Raw genomic sequence first — 22,985 nt, forward strand, 5'->3', positions numbered from 1 at the left:
TCTATTTGTTGTCTGTGCAAATATATTTTTGCATTATGAAAATGACAATTTCTTGCCAACAGAGTAGCCGGAAACTCCTTTGTCCCTCCCTGGGCACGTGTATCCCTGTATCCGAAAGAGATACGTATCCGATACAGCCTGGATACGCATCGGATACTGTACCCACAAAACCTTGATTTTCTAGCCATGCTGGATGCTTTGTGATTTTTTTATTTTAAATTTGGCATAAATATTCGTAAATTTAATTTAAAAAAACTTCATTCATGCATTATAAAAAAGAAAAAAATGGTATAAACAAAACTCACAGCAAATGAGAAAGATAAATGAAATGTTTTTCCATTTCAGTAACCCATTTTTTGTGTTATCTTCCAATGGAACTCTACTGTTTTTGCATATTTTAATATGTTAAATCAACTTATAATAATTTATGTAGCAGTTCTGTGTCTATATTGCTTTTAAAGTAATCAATATATCCTCTAATAACTTAGAAAATAGTGTTAAATATATGTGTATGTGTTTTTTATGAATGACGTATCCAGCCATATCTATATTGGGGGTCTTAAAAAATCGCCGTTTCCGTATCTAATACCGGTCCATACCTGTATTTGTATCCGTATCCGTGTCCATGCAACTTTGCTTGCCAATTATGACTTAACTTGCATTCAGCAGTATGATGCTTGTCGCATGCTAACTTTGTCTATGGCAATCCTTGTATACTAAACCAGTTGTCAAATTTATGAAACAAGATAATCCTTGATCATGGCTTTGATTGTGAAAATGTAGAGAATTGCAACAAGGGATATTTATTTTGTAGATTTTGTGATGATGATTCATTATTGGTCTATTACTCAGTTAGACTTTTAGTCTGATGGGGGTTTGGGGGCAACTCCTCCAGTGGGGTTGAGGGGCAGCACCCCTCAGTGTCTGGAGGAGTGCTTTTGGCGCATTCCCTACCACAATACAGGGTGGGGTTGAGGGCTGGAGACCTTCCTATCAAGCTCATATTAACACCTTCAAAACACCATTATTGTATTTTTTTGTAAATCCTAGAAGGGCATGTTAGAAACCAAACAAACATTGAAAGTTTGTAAGTTGTCTTTTTAAAAGTAACTAAAATGTCCCTGGGTATGTTAGGGGACAGCTAGCTGTCCTTGGGACAGATGAGGGACGTCTGAATGCCCCTTGGCCATCTTGGGGACGGCTAGCCATCCCCTAACATGCCCTGCAATTTTTTTGACATCGTGGGGATGTTTCTTAAATTTTGACAAAAAAGAGGAGCGGGGAGGGATGTTTCCTAGGTGTCCCCGAAACATCCCCTATAGGGGATAGGGGTAAAAGGGCAGGGGATACATCCCAGGAAGCACTGGAAAAATTCCACTCATAGGAGGTTGATATTCTGATGTACTAAATATGACATATTATCGGATGTTAGTTATTGGATTGTTGAAAAAGATAATATTAATAAGAGGAAATATCTTTACAAATCTTTAGTGTAGAGTAGCCTGTTTATTGGGCAGGTACGTTAATTCAAATTCTCTGCTGTAAAATAAATAATTTTGCTAGTTGCAGGGGCAGTGACATGATTGTAGTAGAATTATTGGGTTTTGCTCTATGTTGTAACTCTTGCAATTGATTTTTGTTCATTACCCCAATAATTGTTTGAGAAGTGGTTTTGATATTATTCTCTTTCTGTACGATCCTTTAGAATGTATGCATCCCTTTACCTCTATAGATTCGAAAGAAAATAATGGCCCTTTTGTTGAGTGAATGCATTATGAACTTGTCCTTCGCATCAACATATAGATGTTTTTGCCTGTAGGATTGCTCAACTCCTGTGAATAGATGGAGCAATGTTTTGTCTTGAGAAGGAACCTGTTGTGAGGTATTCACACATCGCCCCATTGCAAATGGGGACCCCCCACTTTTCTTTTTCTCTTTCTGGGTTGGTCGTCTTAGCTTTGTTGGTAATCGTGTCTTTGCTATTAGCCTTTGCATTAGAGATGTATAGGTGCTCAAATGGCTAGGAGGTCAGGTCAATTGAGTGATTAGGGATTATTTAGATCATTCCTAGGGTTTTTGTGTACTATCCGGTCACACTTCAAGTTATTAAATCAAACCTTGGTTGAATGCATAGTGTACTCCTAGGTCTCGTCCTTTACATCTTAGAAGTCTGGAATGTCATCCTGATCCTGAAATGGCTTGAAATTTGACCAAGTCTGGAAATTTGAAGGATCTTCCAAAAACTAGATTTTGCATTATAACTCTCGGAGGTCTGAAACCACTCTCAAACATCCTGACAATATATATGGAATATAACTTAAAGTCTGTTCTCTTTCTTATACTTAAATGTTATATTCCATATATGAATCCTGACGGAGAGACTAACTTGTCAAACAACTTCATGACTTGACCAAGAGGAGTGAAGTTTGATAACTTCATGAGTTTGGATTGTGGAGCGAAGTTGACAACTTCATGTTTGAGCATTTCAGAGCGAAGTTCACAACTTCAGTAGTTGGTGTTGTGGAGCGAAGTTCATGACTTAGCAAAGTGAAGCGAACTTCATGAATTGATGGATTGGAGTGATTTTATTACTTCATGAGTTGTAAGATAGGAGTGAACTTCAGGTTCAAAGGTTTTGGAGCGAAATCATTGCTTCATGAGTTGCACTTCTCAAGTGAATTTCACAAGTTGATGGATAAGAGTGAGATTCAACATCTTCATGACTTGAGCCTTTGGAGCAAAATTCATATTTCATGAATTGAATGATTAAAGCGAAGTTCATACTTCATGCATTGGGGGATAGGAGTGAAGTTGACAACTTCGGGAGTTGAAGGAATGGAGCGAAGTTCCTAACTTCATGAACTGCTGTTTTGGAGAGAAGTTCCTAACTTCATGAACTTTTGTTTTGGAGCGAAGTTGAACTTCATGTTGGAGGCTTTTAGAGCGAAGTTACTAACTTCATGACTTTGCATAGTGGAGCGGATTGCCTACTTCATGAGTTGGGATGTAAGAGCAAACTTCATGATTTACTGTTTTGGAGCGAACTTCAGGATTGAGATAACTTCATGAGTTCACCTTTAGGAGCGAAATTCCCTACTTCAGCAGTTGCAAGCCTCAAGCGAAATTTCTACTTCATGCTAAGACACATTGGAGCGAAGTTCTTACTTTGGGAGTTGAGTGATAGGAGCGAAGTTCATACTTCAGGTTTGAAGCGAACTTCAGGTTCAAGATGTTTGGAGCGAAATTCATATATAAAACAACTTCACGACTTCATACTTTGAAGCGAGTTTAACAACTTAATGACTTGCCTTTTAGGAGCGATTTTTTAACTTCATTAGTCAAGGAATTGGAGCGAACTTCATGAATTGTCTCCTTGAAGCGAAGTTTTCAACTTCATGTTTAAGGGATTAAGAGCGAACTTCATGTCTAGAGGGAATGGAGTGGATTTCACACAAGCACATTGAACTTTGTGAGTTTGAGATCATGAGCGAATTTCATAATTTAGAGAGGAAGAACAAATTTGATGAGCAAGATGAGAGAAACAAACTTCAGGTGCACCCTCTTTTGAGCGGATTTTGCAACTTCATGAGCTGCTCGTTTGAAGAGATTTTATTACTTAATGAGTTGTAGGATGGGAGTGAACTTCATAAGTTCAAGGTTTGGAGTGAATTAATGGTAAACTTCATGACTTAGAAGATTGGCGCGAATTTCATTAATAAGCAAGGTGATTGAAACAAGTTGCAAGTACTCCATCTAGAGCAATCTTCATCTTCAAGCCTACACAAGCAAATCTCGACTTCATGAATTTCACAAGTTCAACATGCAAGAGTAAACTTCATGATTTGACCTACATGAGCAAACTTTACAATTTGAAGGGTATGAGTGAAGTTCAAGAAAATGAAGAAGATTAAGGTGAGGAAAGCTTAATGAACACCAAGGATGGAATACACTTCAAGAGCTCCTCTTCATGAGCAAAAAGCAACTTCAAGTGCTCCTTGAAGACGAATTCCTCTAGATCTTTTTATCAAACCTACAAAACACATAAAATCAAGGGATATATCAAGCTTAAGAAGAACTATCAAAGTTATATGTTATGTATTTGATATCATGTTTGTTTTGTTTTGCAAATGGGAGGGGATGGTGACTGCAAAGCAAAAAGGAGGAAAATTGTAAGACCTACACCACTGTGCAAGAGGAGAAACTTCACGCCCAAGAGGAATTTCAACCTTCACCGCACCATGGAGACATGAAGAGATCAAAGGAGTGCGAAAGAGAAGTTATACAATCACTCAAAAGCAAGCAAGCAAAGATTCGGCTACATCAATAACTCCCATCACATCTACTTTGAGCGAGCTAGATAATGTTGAGTATCAAGAGATACCTCTCAACATCCCTTCATCATGATGACTCAACTCAAGTCTACAAAGTGCAAGAGTGAAGTGGCATCCCAGATGGCGTTCCAGTCACCATTCCTCCAGTCAATAAGTCCACATCAATGCATCCAAGTTCAATAAATCAAGCTCACCAGTGATGGCACAAACTCCGAGGCACCTACCCCCGATTTCTATTGATCATGCCAAAGTGTTGTAATCATTTCATTGGCTAAACTGAGTTTGTTGTAACGAACCCTAATTAGGGTTTTCATTGTAAAATCTTGGCCATTGATGGAGATTCAATCCTGGCCATTCATTGTAAATGAGCTCTCTATAAAAGCTCAAACTCTTCATTTGTAAAGGTTGATAGTGAATAGTTGGTTAATAACTGGTAGTGAATAGAATAGCTAGTAGCAAGTAGAATAGCAATTAGAGTAGATTAAGAGAAGGAAGAATTGTTGGTATGACTTTTAAATGAGATACTCTTTTCATTGAAGTTATGGTGAAATTTGTTATTTCAACAAGCCTCACGGTTCTACTTCTCAATTTTTTTTCATGTTGATTAGATTGAATGGAAGAAGTTGTTGAATGTATTCATGTGGAATCCGCATAATCCATACCACTAGCCTCTTGCTGCTTGTAAGTGCGACTTGTGTGGTCAACTGGAATGATATGAGCTTAACTCCGAATCATCCTACACTCATTGCTTATGCATTAACTTGAATGGTGATCAATGTTTGATGGTATTGATTCAAACATCCTTGAAACGTCCTTAGAAGATTGCAATGAGCTTGTTTCAAATTGTTCAGTTTGATGGTGAGACCTCACTCAGTAAGATTCCACCGAGTCATTCATCTATATTCCTACATTCTAGGGCTTAGAATAGACTCTCTCAACCCTTTCTCTTTTGCTCTTTTTTTTATCTTCCAATTGAGTAGATTGGACCTAAGTTCCAGCAAATCAAGCATTCAGGCATTTGAATGTAAGTCCCCTTGTGATTCCAGCATAATCACATCAAACCAATGAGCTTATCCACATGTAGTGACCCTACATTCATGAACCTTGGAGTCTTCTCAAGTGATCCTTAAGCTAATCTTCAGCATTTGAGAGATTTTGTTTAAGAGAGGATAAGATACTTTTTGGTATTTTATTCTGTGTTCGCATGTGCATAAAAAACACATCAACATAACCCAATTTCGTAAGATTCTTTACTTGTAGAAATGGTTATAGTTTTAAATTTTTATCAGGGCCAACAAGAGTTTTTATAGGTCTGCAAAACATTGTGGTATTGTTTGAACTCAATAACCCCTATATGTTTGAGTTAAATAAGTAGAGAAAGCACAAGTCTGGTTTGAGAGGAAATATTATTGTATCTTGCATGGAAAATAGATATAGATTTGAAATTGGAATAGTTAATTTTTACTTCTAAAACTATTCATGTTTCTTGTACCATATGCAATAGTTAAAATTACTTCTTCATTGATTCCTTTTCATTTGATCTCAGGTGTTCACGGAGACAAAAGTAAGTTGATGAAAAATTGTGAGCCAGCACTCTGGGAACAATTGCTAGAAACCAATGTGAACAAGTCAATAAATCAGGAGACCAACCAAGGCCATGGAAATGCTGGAACCTCTCCTGGAAATCCATTCATTTATGAAAATAAGCTCTCGAACAAAGAAGATGTACCTGAAACTTTAGCTATTGAGGGAAGACATGGATTGATATCGGAGCAGCTTGAAAATATGTTTGCAGGTAACAAACTTGTTTTGAATGTTGATGGATATGTCTGCTTTTAGTGGGATCACATTGATATCTAATTTAGGCTTAAAGTTAGCTTTGCTATGTCCTGAAATCAATCATGGTCTTGTAATTGCTAGAGAGCCTATCATCTTTACTTTTCCAGTTATAATAATCATAGCAGCATTAATCATTTGGGGACTTAATTGGCAAAACAAAAGTATAAGTTTTTTTGAAAAAATCAGATGTACAAAAAAACGTAAAAAATTGCAGAAAAACAGTCAGAAACTACTTTTTTTTTTGTATATTTGAGGGCTTTTCCATAGCATAGAGATAGTGTAAGCAAATAAAATGGAGACGTCAACGCATGAATAGTAGAAAATAGATTTTTGTTGTTTATATTTATATACAGTAATATTAAACTCATATAAATATTCCAAATCAAATTAAATTATACAGGATTTCTTTATTTATATTTAGTTTTTACTTTATTTGATCCATTTCAAATCTGAATTCATATATATATGTATAATTTAATCAGTAGTATTTAATTTAATTAGTAATATTAAATTTTACAATAATATTAAATAAGTTATAATATATTACAGTAATATTACAAAAATATAAAATAAATCTTAGTATATTATAGTAATCTAATCTTAAAATATTAAATCAGTGATTTAATATTTTAAGATAAATTACTGTAATATAATGTAATTTATTTAATATTATCGCAAATTTATTTAATATTGTAAGATATATTACTGTAGTCTGTAATAAATTACAATCAGTAATAAATTTTAAAACATATTTCAATTCAATAAATTATAATATATTAAAGAAATTTCTGATTTTAAATAATTTATATTAAAAAATTAACTGTATATTAATTTTTTTTAAATTATTAAATAATTAATAAATTATATTAAAATAAATAATAAATAAATTACAGTAAATTACAATCAGGAAATATATTTTAATATATTACAATTTAATAAGTTACAATATATTAAAGAAATTACTGATTTTCAATAATCTATATTAAAAAAATTAACTGTGTATTAAAAATTTATTAAATTATTACATAATTATAGTAAAATAAATTATAATTAAGTTAATAAAAAAAATAAAAATTATTAGCATATTATGATCAAACAATATTTTTGCAAACATTTAGGAAGAAAAAAAATCGATACATACATTGCTGTGAATAATCACGAACATTCAGAAATTTTTTCAATAATCTATTGTGAAAATTCAGAATTATTGCAAGAAAAAAAATTGGACTTATGCCGTTGCTTGCCATGATTAACTGAAGCCCTTCTTTGCGCCGCTTGCTGGTCTGCCCTCACATTTGGCATTGATCTACTGTATGCTGTTAGAATGCATTTTAACCCTTGCAGGCAACCTCATTTACAACAATTTTGAATTTTTTCGTCTGGGTTTTGGCACGTTTTAGGGATTTCCTGGCAAAGACGGTTTTTGCAAATAATCGTGCGATTTACCCCCCAAAAATTGTGGGAAATCATTGACCTATTTTCCACAATTGTTTTGGGGAAAAAATCTGCGCTGCAGACGATTGCCGATTAATCGCGATTTTTTCAGGCAGTCACATTCGGCCTTCATAATAATGACAAAATAGCCTATTGTCCATGGTGTTTCTGGGACAGAAGCAGGAGATGGTGAGACATGTTTCTGGGATGACACAGTCTAGGGTGGCATTTTTTGGGGATGGTTGTGGTTTTTTCTTGTTGATGGGCAATCTCCATGGGCCTGCATGTTTTCGTTTCCCATTGGTTGGGCAGTGATTCATCTGCCCTAGATTACAGTTGTTTCCTTATTGCTAGGCAGCAGCTAGTTACTTTCTGGTGGTTGTGTGGAACCTGCATGGGTAGTCTTGGATGGATGTTATTCACTTGACATTTGAGCAACCGTTCCATCTTGGATGGACACAAACCCTTCACCTTCAAATGTTGGTGGCATGCCTTGGAGGATGATGAGCAGAGAGAGGAGGCATCAGAGGTAAGGGATATGAAGTGGGAATCCTAATGATCATAGTAGAGAAGTGACATCAAAGATCTTTGAGAGTATATCAGTAGATGCAAGCTCGAAAATTCTGTTATTGGTGGCTGTTTGGTATACCATTACCCTTGGTTATTGCACAACCATAGTCAGTAGGATAGTCACGTGAACTCTTTTGGCTGTTACATGACTCACTGTAGTGAGTCTTTGCAACTTAAAAACTACATTTGTGTGGCATTGGAGGTTATAATAGCTGTGTCTGAGCTTAGGGTGGCTGTGGTATTTGGGGACAGAGTTGTAGGTTGTGTCATCTTCAGGACATTGTGCATATGGTTATTGTAAGTTTTGCAGAGGCAATTTAAAACCCTGTTCATATGTGAATTTGTGGCATGAGGAGCAGAAGCTTTCTCCATATGTATCTTGTGTGCAATTGCGCATGTGTGTACATGATTGTTGTTTTGTGCATTTGGGTAGTAATTCTTTTGCTTCTCTTTAGGTTGTACATGCATATGCTTGTTTTTGTTCATCTAATATATATCTGGTAGACTATGTGCTTATCTTTAGGTTGTACAAACATATTCTTGTTTTTTTCATCTATGATACAGCTGGTAGACTACTCAAGTTAGTCTGTTTGTCGATGCACTGGAGTGTTGCATAGCCAACCTGGATTATGGACCAGTGGAAATTCAATTTAATTAAATGTTTTACAAGTTAAAAATATTCAAATTTAGACATTCATATGATTTATCAAGTTTAATATTCAATGTTCAACTTTCACCTTTCACTGATTTGCAGTCATTTTACTTTTTAGTTTTTGAGAGCAGGGCATTCTTGACACAAGGCCTTTTGGAAATAAAATAACTTCATATACCCTCATTTCACCTAGACCCAATCAATTCATTTAAATCCATGTAAGCTTATTTTCATTTTAAATTTATGAAACATACAAATTTAACCATAGGGTCAGGTCTTCTAGAATCATACTGTTATCACAAAAGCTTGCACCCTTGCTGAGCTATCAACTTAGCAACCTTGTGAAACATGGAAACAACCCCGAAGTGTGGGACCTTGCGCAAGGGGGTTGAATCTCCGGAGAAGGCCGGCTTCCTTCTCTATCTAGGTGCAGGTGTTGAACCAACTCAACACTTCAAAGCTAATTCCTAAGCCCACCCTAACAACTTGCAGAGGAAAAGAGAAGAGAGAAATTGCTTGAAAACAAAGGGAGGTTATGCACCAAGAAGAGATAGTTCCTCTCCCTACCGAAATGACACAAGTAATTAACTGAAACACCCTGAAGATGCACAACTTTCAGTTGTATGAGTAACCCCAATGCATAGATGAAGGTTAGAATCCACTGAATGCCAAGAGGGGAGAAGAATTCCCACAAGTCACACTCAGAAAACCAGTTAACACAGCATATATGAAGAGAAAGAGCCACAACATACACTTATGATGAAGGTAAGAAAGCATACACAACATATATAGGTTGAAAGGAGGCAAGAATAGTGTTCTCTTCTCTGGGAAGCAAAGACTAGCTGCCCCCTTCATCCCATCCAAGCAGATCAACCATTCGCCCAATGGGGTTTAGACTTCATTGGCATGATAAACCCACCTTCTAGTGCTGGCCATAAGTAGATCTTGGCCGCAACAGATTACTTCACTAGGGGGACAGAGGCAGTTGCATTGAGGGATGCTACTGAGGCCTCAGCGTTAGAATTCCTTGAGGGAATTGTGACAAGATTCGGTATCCCCTCCACCATCATATCAGACAATGGCAGGGCATTTGTTGGAACCCAAATCAGTTCTTGGGTAGTTAAGCATCGTGTATACTTGAAGACATCATCCAACTATTACCCTTAGGGTAACGGCTTGGCTGAATCTTCCAACAAGAACCTCATCAGGATAATTAAAAGGACAATTGAAGACAATAAGAGGGCATGGCACACTAAGTTGAGGACAGCCTTATGGGCTGATAGGATCACACCCAAGAGGGCGATTGGCAACTCCCCTTTCATGCTAGTATATGGGAAAGAAGCAAGATTTCCAACTTCCCTAGAGTTACCCTCTCTTGAGCTAGCACATCAATTGGAATTAATAGAGAATGATGCCATGATAGTAAGACTAGCTGAGCTGATGGAGCTGGAGGAGGTTAGAAGTCAGTCTATGCATACACTTAAGACTTATCAAGAGCAGGTCAAGAAGGTTTTTGACAAAAAGGCTACTAATAGGGTCTTCAAAGAGGGAGATCTAGTTCTCAAGTGGGATGCAGACAGAGCCAAAGCTGGGCGACACTCCAAATTTGATGCTATCTGGAGTGGTCCATATGTCATTACTAGTTGCAAGGAGGCCAATGCATTTCATCTCTCCAAGCTTGATGGCGAAGTTCTTCCAATTCCAGTGAATGGGATTCATCTCAAGCCTTGCTTCTAAAGAGGGTGTCGATGACTATGAAAATATTAGACTAGAGGTTGTTTTGCTTTCATAAGTGCTTATGCACATGCTGCGTTCTCCTTGAGAGGGTGTATGCTCTAGTTTTTCAGTTTCCTCCAAGTGATGGTGCACACATGTTTGGGTCTTCCATGACTCAATGCCCAATGGATGCTTAAGGCTTCTAGACTTCATGCTTAGCAGGCAAGCATCTCGCAGAAATCGCCAAAAATGTTGTCATTTTATGACACCCTCGGTCCATCAGAGAGAACCGATCAGAGACATGTTCCATGGACCAACGCTGCCCAGTTGATCAAGGAGAAAAGCAGTGAAATCATGGTTTGAAGTGTTGTCTTGTCGGAAGTTCCTTCGCCCTCTCATTTTCAAGCCCAGAACTCCGGAACCCTCGAGGTTCCGAGTTTCTTTGCCTTAGCTTCTTTCTTTCCTGCTCCGGAACTCCAAGTTTTCGAAGTTCCCTTCCTTCCCTTAGCTTTTCTTCTGTTCGCAACCCCGGAACTTTGGAACCCCCAGGTTCCGAAGTTCCTTAGTCTTCTACCCCGGAACTCCGGAACCCCTAGGTTTTGAAGTTCCTTAGTCTTCAACCTCGGAACTCCAGAACCCCCAGGTTCCGAAGTTCCTTGTCCAACTACGGAGACCCCGGTCTCCGAAGTTCCCCAACTACGGAGACCTTGGTCCCCGAAGTTCCCCAACTACAGAGACCCCGGTCTACAAAGTTCCCCAAGTTCCTTGGTCTTCTACCCCAAAACTCCGGAACCCCCAGGTTCCGAAGTTCCTTAGTCTTCAACCCCGGAACTCCGGAACCTCCAGGTTCCGAAGTTCCTTGTCCAACTACGGAGACCCCGGTCTCCGAAGTTCCCCAACTACGGAGACCCCAGTCCCCGAAGTTCCCCAAGTTCCTAAGTCTTCTACCCCGTAACTTCGGAACCCCCAGGTTCCGAAGTTCCTTGTCCAACTACGGAGACCTCGGTCTCCAAAGTTCCCCAACTACGGAGACCCTAGTCCCCGAATTTCCCCAACTACGGAGACCCCGGTCTCCGAAGTTCCCCAAGTTCCTAAGTCTTCTACCCCAGAACTCCGGAACCCCCAGGTTCCGAAGTTCCTTAGTCTTCAACCCCGGAACTCCGGAACCCCTAGGTTCCGAAGTTCCTTGTCCAACTACGGAGACCCCGGTCTCCGAAGTTCCCCAAGTTCCTAAGTCTTCTACCCCAGAACTCCGGAACCCCTAGGTTCTGAAGTTCCTTGTCCAACTACAGAGACCCTGGTCTCCGAAGTTCCCCAACTACGGAGACCCCGGTCCCCGAAGTTCCCTAAGTTCCTAAGTCTTCTACCCCGGAACTCGGGAACCCCCAGGTTCTGAAGTTCCTTAGTCTTCAACCCTGGACCTCCGGAACCCCCAGGTTTTGAAGTTCCTTGTCCAACTACGGAGACCCCGGTCTTCAAAGTTCCCCAAGTTCCTAAGTCTTCTACCTCAGAACTCTGGAACCCCCAGGTTCCGAAGTTCCTTAGTCTTCAACCCCGGAACTCTGGAACCCCTAGGTTCCGAAGTTCCTTGTCCAACTACGGAGACCCCGGTCTCCGAAGTTCCCCAAGTTCCTAAGTCTTCTACCGCGGAACTCCGGAACCCCTAGGTTCCGAAGTTCCTTAGTCTTCTACCCCGTAACTCTGGAACCCCCAAGTTCCGAAGTTCCTTAGTCTTCAACCTCGGAACTCCGGAACCCCCAGGTTCCGAGGTTCCTTCTCCAACTACGGAGACCCCGATCTCTGAAGTTTTCCAAACTACTTCCGACTTGCAACACTTCCGGATGGCGTGATCGACACTCAAGGCTTTAAATGCTTCGACAGTTTGGTGACTTATGCACTTTTTTTTTTGGAGCCACAGGGGTGCATTTAATGTTTTTGGCAGGATTTCCATCAAGGGAGGTACGGGGCCATGCTTGGTGACTTATGTCATGCCTGACTTTGGAAGGTCAGTCAATCTATCCTCTTGAGAATTGCCTTTGGAGGTATGGCTAGGTTGCTTGCATGTACAAGTCAGCTGCATGCACTTCCCTGCACTTCCAGACTGACATGCAGGGGTCATGATCACCATTGTAACCCATTTTTCTATATAAGGTTGTTAAGCCTCATTGTAAAGGGTTCTCTCCATGTTGCTTGGAGTTTTCTTATGCTCTCCTCTTCTCTTGAAGACTTGTAATCTTTGCATTTCTGCAACTGTAAGATTGGCGTTTGGCCTTATGATTAATTGAAGAACACTATTCTTGCCTCCTTTCAACCTATATATGTTGTGTATGCTTTCTTACCTTCATCATAGGTGTATGTTGTGGCTCTTTCTCTTCATATATGCTGTGTTAACTGGTTTTCTGAGTATGACTTGTGGGAATTCTTCTCCCCTCTTGGCATTCAGTGCATTGTAACCTTCATCTATGCATTGGGGTTACTCATACAACTGAAAGTTGTGCATCTTCAGGGTGTTTCAGTTAATTACTTGTGTCATTTCGGTAGGGAGAGGAACTATCTCTTCTTGGTGCATAACCTCCCTTTGTTTTCAAGCAATTTCTCTCCTCTTTTCCTCTGCAAGTTGTTAGGGTGGGCTTAGGAATTAGCTTTGAAGTGTTGAGTTGGTTCAACACCTGCACCTAGATAGAGAAGGAAGCCGGCCTTCTCCGGAGATTCAACCCCCTTGCGCAAGGTCCCACACTTCGGGGTTGTTTCCATGTTTCACAAGGTTGCTAAGTTGATAGCTCAGCAAGGGTGCAAGCTTTTGTGATAACACATACCAATGGCAGTATCTAGGTCTACTTTGATAAACAAATAGGGTATCACACTCATATTGTGTACGAGGGATAAGGCAAGTAATTGTGGCCAATGTGACACCTCCATACAACCACCGTCGGGGTATGCTTAGACTTGTGGAGTCGGGTGAAGTCAATACCCTATACCTATAACCACTTAACACGCATGTCAAGCATACCTGCTCCATATACATATCAATAGTCGAAGCATCAAATAATCACCCAATGGGTCCTAACATCACATCCATCATCTCATTACATTTAAATGATTCTATCATGATAGCCTTTGATAACAGCATCAATATCAATGCACATGATCATGAACTGCAACATAATAATAATAGTTGAGCAAGACTGCAACACATACACATATTTTATGATATATCTTTATAATGTATCACATCTAACAGTAACATTGAAATGCAATCATCTAGTATCACAACATACATCTAGCCTCTCAATCATACATTTAGTGCCAACACATCATATCACTCGGGCTAGGGATAGGTAGGCATTACACAGATTTGATAGCTTATTTTGGCAATAACTTTTTCAATTAATAGGTATGAAATTGAACCTGAGTACTAGCTATCATCCTCAAACCGATGAGCAAATGAAAATCGTGAACAAATGGATAGAAGGTTACTTGAGGAACTATGTTACAAGATAACAAACAACTGGGTCAAGTGATTGCACCTTGGGGAGTATTGCTATAGTTCTACTCATCACATATCTATAGGTATGAATTGTTTTAAGGCACTCAATGATTATGATGCCATTTCATTTATGGATTTGATTCTTTTGGATGGTAAAGTATCGATGGCTAGAGATTTGATTCAGCAAAACTTAGATATTGTGAATGCGATTCATAATACCTTCAATAGAGATTGCCCACTTTTATAGGCAATGGCCAAATAGGTTGGCCAAGGAAATAGAATAAAATAAGCCTTGTAGGTCGGTTTCAACACCAAATTATTTATTAAACAAAATATTAGATTCGCAATTTGGCTTCAATGAGACAATTCTTTAAAAATTTTCATGTATTAATAATTGCAATTTATTAATTATTTAGTATTTCATGTATTTATTTAATTATTTGGGACTAGCTGATCCAGGCATAAAACGGGGACATTACAGTTTTCTCGTCCCAAATTGCTTTTCCTTAGGCGATTTGCTCTTGTATATTGCATCAACTACTTTCTGCTCTTGTGTACTTGAAACATCATACTAGGATCCCACATGAATCTTAGAGTCACTGCTTTGCCACTCTAGTATGTTACTTTGATATCACCATCTCTCATCTTACTCCATCAATGATCTTATTACTCTTGGAATCAAGGAGTTTGAACGTTTCTTGATCCACCTCCATGTAATTGGAGTGCAAAATCATAGGGATTTATAGATAAACTTGTAGTTCTTCTTCATTGCACTCAATCTCAGACAAACCAATCTTCATAGCATCACAAATAATATTTTGTATAGTATTGCATGGACCAATCATTCTCATATATTGCGAATCATCATTACAAAACGTAGTTAAGTTCATACCTAAAGCTTGGGTTGGAGTTGCTTGAACATTACTATGTTTTGTGGTTGAGTAGTTCTCCTCTCGAGAATATGTTTATTTATTTTTGCTCTACTATCATCACTTCCTCCTTGTCATCCTCTCGTGTTTCTATATTCTTCACCGTCTTAGGTTCCACCTTTGCTACTTTTGTTGAACACACAAATACACTGAGAAGGGGGGGGGGGGTGTTGAATCGGTGTATACTTTAATACTTCTAAAACTTCTTTTCAACACTCACAAGTAATTAACCATATAATGTAGAAGAACATGAAGATCATCAATGCATCACACAACACTAGGATAAACGTGGAAAACCCAAGATGGGAAAAACCACGGTGAGAAAATGTTGCTTGGAGCTACTATCCAAATCCAGCCTCACAAATGTATCAACTGATTGCAACTAATTTGAAGGCACCAACCTTCAAGAGACATCAATCCCCGAGACTTTATGGACACCAATCCAAAGGAGTACCAACCCTTGCAGTTTATGGATGCCAATCCAAAGGAGCACCAACCCCCTTACAATCACTGGATTTGAAGGCACCAACCTTCAGGAGACACCAATGCCCTACGTTAACATACAAGACTACAGTCTTGATGTAATACAAGAAGAATGAATAAATATGAACCTCTGTAGTTCTGCTCTACCTCTTCAGAAGTTTGGTTCATGCTCTTTTAGCTATGTAACTCCCCTTCTCTGCTGTTCAGATTGATAAAACAATATCAGCTCTCACTCTATTCTGCTTCTTTGCAATTTTTGGGTCTTTTGACTCATGATGCAACAATTTCACAATCTATATCAATCTTCACTCTATTTGTATGCTCTGTATTAACCTCCAAAAAGTCGACCAAAACATAGTTCATGATAGATCAAATAAAACATAGTTTGCATTGTTATCATACACCGTGATCTGTACAACTTTCTATGCTGCATTAGGATTGTTCATTCAGTCGGTTTTCATTTTGTTCTTATCATCAAGGTATAGAGAATCTACCCCATTTTGTAATCGTCCAATTGCATTCAATAGATAGCTGTTTAAGTTAATTTGTGCAAGTTTCCAAAACACTCTGTTATTGCGGCAAGACAAGTTCTCAATCTTTAAATCTGGACCGTTGATCCTTATGATTTGACCAAAAGTATTTGGTCGTTATTGTCACCGTGGCAGTTCCACGTGCCACATCACGTTACTGTCAACACAAGCTCCTTGAGTCTTTATCTATGTCACATTGGAGATTAACTGTCGGGGACACGTGGCGATGGGTTGCAACATTGTGACCTGACTTTTGCTTACATCATCAAACTTTGCGAAGCTACACTTTCTCCATTCCTCCTAGCTCTGTGGGTCCCAGCGCAACATGTGGCAGCTGGTTGCTTCATTGCAGGTTAAACTTTTAATGTTATCTTCAAGCAGCCAGGATGCGGCTCAACATTTGGTGTGACTGTTTACGGTTTGATCGCAACATCGCAGCCACCTTTGGTGGTTAACCCTAACTGCTGCGATCATGCGCCTGACTTCTGATTGTTATCTCTCCTCGTGAATATTGGATTGAGGCATGGTCTCTTACAATGTAGCACAGTAGTCTTCTGTTGTTCCCATCAAATTTGTGAGAAGAGAAAAATATATTTTCTCATGCATATCTTCAATCTTTTCAATAGGATCATTATATATCTCATAACAAGAAATTACATTTTCTATTATGACAGGTTCTCTCTCACTCTTGATTTGCCATTTTCTTGTGAACTCTTTCTTATTAGTTCTTCATATTTTGAAAAGGAGAGGCCTGGCTTCAATCTTTCCAACTGGTGCCTGAATTTTTCATACCTTTCAACAGTTTCTGCAACCTGAGATTTATAGTAATTTACCATTGCTGTCTCTTCTCCACCCTCGCCATAAAGATTCATTCCAAGACATCTCTTAAGGGATGCCATGATCATTTTTCTCTTCAATCTAGTGATTCACAGGCTGGCAGAATTCCAGCTCCGATACCACTGAAAAGAACCCGAGTCCTATATAATTTTTATTACTCAAATGAATTTAAATATAAATCGCTACAGAGGTGTCAGTTCACATAATTTTGACTGTTTACTATGAAAATCAGACTGATCCAATACATCCATCAGGTAAACACTGAAGACTCAAACCTTGATAATATAAGACTATAAACACTGAAATCTCAGGAATTGATATTATAAAAAAGCTAGTCTCAGTTCAGTTAATCAAAATCTGATTTTATAGAGGCATTAATCAAGGAATATGAGATTGGAGACCCAATATCTTCAATAGCTGAGCGGCCATGCTTGGAATCTGGGCGATTATTAGGTCAATTATTTGTGGTCTTCAATGTTCCAACAACTCAGTTCCAAATATCTGGAATACTATCCAGTTCTTATTCGCTCTCTCGTAAATATGCACACCTTGGGCAGTCATTGTGGGTGGCGTCTCAGAGGTCAGCGCACTGTCACACCATAATTGCCATGTCTAGCTTGATCCCACTCAGTGTAACCCCAGCATCGCCTTTAATCCTGGAAGGCACACTTGTTTAGACTGGTAGATATGTGATGGATTGGAAAGGATTAATAGGCAGGGATTACTATTTCTATATGAGATGCTACAGGTAGGGGTATCATCCTACCTGGAAGCAGCCGCTTGAGGATTTAGTTGCAGGCAGAAGGAAACATATTCAAAGGCAAATTTGTGTAATTCATAATACCTTTAATAGAGATTGCCCTCTTCTTTTATAGGCAATAGCCAAACAGGTTGGCCTAAGGAAATAGAATAAAGTAAGTCTTGTAAGTGTTGATTTTAGTGCTCAGATTAACAGTATAGGACAGAAAACATAAATTGAATGCTTAATGATTATACTGACTTAGTTCAGTGGTCAGATTTGTTATAATTGAACAAAATTAGTAGGCACAGTAGAAGGAAATTAAATGCACAAAATGAAGAAGCACACAACACTATTTACCCTAGGAAAACCTCCCTCGTGGAGAAAAATACCCAGCAACAAAGGAACTCAAGTTCTGATTATATTAGGGCAGTTTTACAGTTACAAAGTTAGCCAGCTAGGGCAGAAATCATCATAGTGAATGTCATACTTATCTCAGAACTTTGTGAGCAAGAGGACCTCAATGGATTCACAGTACAATCAATATGATTCACTGACCCAACAATGGATGTTCGCTGTCCGCAACAGTGATTTCACACATCAATGAGAACTTGAACACTTTAGAATGAATTCGCACACCTTCCTTGCAATTCAACAATCAGAATTGAACTTTGCAGAGCAGAGGTATTTGCTGATCATCATTATTTGTCTTCGCTGATATGAAGGGGACCTTGCTGACCCTTGGAGGAAGAATTCACACTAAAGGAGCAGAGATATTTCACACTTCTCAAATCAAACTAATTCGCATGATATATTTGTGTGTTTAAGCCTTGCAAGTGGCTTGTATATATATGGGGTTCATCTTTTGAACTTATCTCTAAGTCGGCCCATTTAACCTTGGGCGCCAAAACCATTTTGCACGCTACATATTGATTTTTGCATATTACAATATTGTGGATAGGTCCACACGTTTGGAGTGTACAATGCCGCCCACTTAGGGCTTAACTTCACACATTACAATATAGGGTTGGCCCTATAATGGAAGCATACGTTTCTTTTGTGCTTGGCGTGTAAGGGGAGAGAAGGGCCCAACCTTGTTATCGGATTCCAATGTTGCCTTTAAGGCAATTGGAATCCGATTAACTTATTTTTTTTTTTACCGAAGTTAAAATAAACAACACTCCCTCTTAACTAGGGAGAAAAATAATCTTACAACCAGGTTACAAGATTAGAGCCCAGCCCTAAGTAATACATACAATGTTTAAATTGTAATCCGAACTTAGCTGCCAACTTCAAATACTCCTTAGAGAGGATCACAACAAGTATCCATCTTGTACTACCTGTGGAGGGTGAATCCAAAACTTTAACATGCACACTTGCAAGTCATGAATACATACACAGTATTCATGCACATCATGGTGTCTTTCCATGCTATCCATCACGCATATCCACCATTCATTGCCTTTACCTCAGTCTTCTCCCAAAGAAGAATGTAACATCAGAATATCATAATCTTCCATCTTGCACCCAAGCATAGAGTGGAGTTACATAACCATTGTCCTCCATCTTGCACACAAGCATAGAATGAAAACATAGTCCCCCATCTTGCACACAAGCATAGAATGAAATCTAATAAACATAATCTTCCATGTTGCACACAAGCAAAGAATGGAATAAACATAATCTCCATCTTGCACACAAGCAAAGAATAGAATAAACATAATCCTCCATCTTTCACACAAGCAAAGAATGGATCCATCTTACATTGCCTGCAGAGGGTGGAGAGGATCTTTTCTACCATTTTACATTGTTCGTAGAGGATGGTTACATTTGATTTTCTCCCTGAGAAGAGTACAATACCACCTTGCATTGCTCGCAGAAGGTGGTTGATACAACACAATGTGTCACTGAGGTTGAGACTCCCTCTCAACCAAGGCGGTGTTCTCCACAGTTCCAAGTCTATCTTTTGAAGTACTCAAGCTTCAAGAGACTTGGTGAGAATATCTGCAACACAAGATTGTCTTGCCATAAAACACTGAATTGTCAGGTATCTCTATACAACCCTGATAATAATTTAAAACAACATAACAAGAATTTTGAGAAACCACACTGCTTCTCTTGATGCAACACTTGCAACAATTTATTTAGCTTCAACAATACTCAATGCAACCGAGGACTGTTCCTGTAGGTCCAAGAGATCGCAGCGGGTCCAAGCTGAAACGAATGCTTGAAGTGTTTTCCTTGTCCGTAACACTTCTTGACCAATCTGAACCTAAGTAGTCTTCTAATGTGATGGCAGCTTTAGCCCATAATCAATTGTGTCTTGCAAATATATCAAGAAATGCTTGGTTGCAACAATATGCTTAGCTTTGATTAGCTGAAGCACTCACCAATCAACCTGCCTCTATTGAGATGAATCTGCAAAATCATAGTTGGCTGCAGACATACTCAACTTCTTCAAGTTAGTTTCCATATAGGTTTACAATCCATAATTCTAACTCTCTCAACAAATCAATAGAAAACTTGACGTAGAATAATTTCATGAGATCCTTGCCACACTTCTAACCTAGAAGTAATGCATTTTAGATTTAGATCTTCCATCTCAATTTTGAGCTAATTCTTTCTTATATCAAATTATGAGACTATCTTTATCAGTCAGAGTTAGATCATCCACATAAGAAATCAGAATTAGCATTTCAAATACTTTAAGGAACATGTTAGAATCTTTACAAAACCCTAGGCTTATCAAGTAATTGTCAATTCTTTCATACCAAGAGTTTTATTGAAGATCATAGGGCTCCCTTTTAATCCTCAATATCAGACTGATAGCCAAGCATCATAGTATCATAAGTATTCACAAACAAAGATGAGAAATGCCAACTTCACCTTTTGTGAATTGGACCCATGGCGCAATTATGATCATGACATATCTTCAAACTTCTTCTAATTGAGTGTGAAGATCCTTATGCCTTATTTCAAAGCTCCCTCTGAAGCCACATCAATCCAAGCTTATGGATTTCTGATGTCAGTATGGCCTTGACCCTCACCATACATCATCTACTATATGAGGTTATATAAAAATGACCTTGGGTGAGAATCACAACATTCATGATAAGTTAGATGCATCCCTTTAACAATATAACCAATGATACATAGAATGCAGAGACAATACTTATGTGACACAAATTAAAAAGAGCCAGCCTGCTGTAATTTGTAGATCTTTTTGTAATTTTTAAATTATTAAGATGGTTTTTCAGAAATAGACAGAAGAGGATTTCTTTAATTTGCAACACATATTGAGTAATACATGAATTTAATCAACTGAAACAATGAATTGGAGAATTTAGAAGCATACCCGTAGGTCCTTAGCCAATTTATTGAAAAGAAAGAATAAATCAGCAACTTACAAAGTTCTGATTTTTATTCTGGAACAATTCAGATCTGCTCTTATTTAAATACTAAGACACCCAAACAGTGAAAGATGGTGCCAATAAAATGAGCAAGCTATGTGTTTGGGAAAAGAAGCCTCCAAATCACAGAAGAATCAACAACAAAACAATAAATAGGAAAACCCTACAACAAATCTGCCCCAATTCAATTCAATTTGACTTCTGAATGAAGCCAACCAAGCTGCAACAATTCGATTGATCTTTCACAATCTCAAAGCTACTGAATTATGAAGAATGCACACTCTCCAAAATAGGTCCAAACCCTAGCCGCCATAGCCAAGTGATCGTAAGAAAATGTCAAATGCTCAATATCAAGAATGAGGTTTAATTTCCATCTTGGCTGCCTAAATACCCAAAAGGTGCAATTTTTGGCAGTTAGGGATTAAAAAATGATAACTTGCTTTTAGGGTTCCCAACTTAACTCTAAAAGCAACACCTAGCTTAGGAGATAATAAATTTTCGCTTAAATAAATTTAAGTGATGCACTTTATGATTTTATATTAATATTTCATTAAAATATTAATTGCTTGTGGAACCACTTAAAAATTCATATCTCTCTCATTATTGCTTTGAAACTGAATCTGTCAGAAGCTAGGGCCACAGTTCGCCATTCCAACGAAAATATGACCATGTCTATTTTTAGCAATTTTTCCCTAAAAAATAAGAAATCCTCATAAAATGTCAGAAACTAATGAAACGAAGACCAAAACTGAACTTAACACTGAACTAGAACAAATAGACAGACCACTCCTCAAGATATTGCATTACTGACCCCTTTATCCATACTTTGTTAGCCTACAAGGGTCTAAAAATAGGCTAACTCCTCAATCCCAAGGCCCTGACTAGGATGGGGACATTACAGATCATCATTATTTGTCTTCGCTGATATGAAGGAGACCTTGCTGACCTTTGGAGGAAGAATTCGCACTATAAGGAGCAGAGATATTTCGCACTTCTCAAATCAGACTAATTCGCATGATATATTTGTGTGTTTAAGCCTTGCAAGTGGCTTGTATATATATGGGGTTCATCTTTTGGACTTATCTCTAAGTCGGCCCATTTAACCTTGGGCGCCAAAACCATTTTGCACGCTACATATTGATTTTTGCATATTACAATGTTGTGGATAGGTCCACACATTTGGAGTGTACAATGCCGCCCACTTAGGGCTTAACTTCACACATTACAATATAGGGTCGGCCCTATAATGGAAGCATACGTTTCTTTTGTGCTTGGCGTATAAGGGGAGAGAAGGGCCGAGCCTTGTTATCGGATTCCAATGTTGCCTTTAAGGCAATTGGAATCCGATTAACTTATTATTTTTTTACCGAAGTTAAAATAAACAACAATAAGTTGGCCTCAATACCAAATTATTTATTAAACACAATATTAGACTTGCAAGTCGGCCTTAATGAGACAATTATTTAATAATTTCATTTATTAATATTTTAATATTTTATTTATTTATTTAATTATTTGGGGCTGACCGACCCAGGCATATAATGGTGACATTACAAAGGCATGGTATTCTTGAGGTTACAGCCATATATATTATAGACAATCTTCCCTCAAGGGAATTGGTGCCAAGAAGTTGAAGCCACATTTTTATGGACCTTATAAGATCACAAGGTTTAATGTCCCCTAATTAGTTATACTTTAAATTAACCTAAATTTGCCCAAATCTAAAATAGGTAATTAAGTTTATGGGAGTACCTTTGTATACTATTTTCCTGCAACACAAAATCAAAGAACATATATGAAGTAATACTTATAAACTGAAACATATGCGAATGAATTAGATTGAGTGATATAATTTTTAAATGTATTAATTACCATTAATATTATATTTGGTAGATAAAATCAGATTATAGGTAAGTTGCCATTCCTTCTTATCCAATTGTTTAGTGTACTAGGGCAGGCTAGTTGGATGGGGTGTCCAAGTGATCCTCCATCCTCGGCCCAAGAGCAGATGCTACATCCCTCTTGTCT

General features: G+C 38.2%; 1 protein-coding gene across 4 annotated transcripts in view; it reads left to right on the top strand.

Annotated features, from left to right (window-relative positions):
- LOC131036723 (uncharacterized) overlaps positions 1–22,985 on the top strand; it is a 48,159-nt gene that overhangs the window by 11,451 nt on the left and 13,723 nt on the right. For all 4 annotated transcript variants that reach the window (XM_059212033.1, XM_059212032.1, XM_059212034.1 and 1 more), the window contains one exon: positions 5,878–6,126. In XM_059212033.1, coding sequence (XP_059068016.1) covers positions 5,878–6,126 — 249 coding nt within the window. The remainder of the gene's footprint in view (positions 1–5,877; positions 6,127–22,985) is intronic.

The sequence above is a fragment of the Cryptomeria japonica genome, chromosome 10 (assembly GCF_030272615.1).
Source record: "Cryptomeria japonica chromosome 10, Sugi_1.0, whole genome shotgun sequence".
Taxonomy (NCBI): domain Eukaryota; kingdom Viridiplantae; phylum Streptophyta; class Pinopsida; order Cupressales; family Cupressaceae; genus Cryptomeria; species Cryptomeria japonica.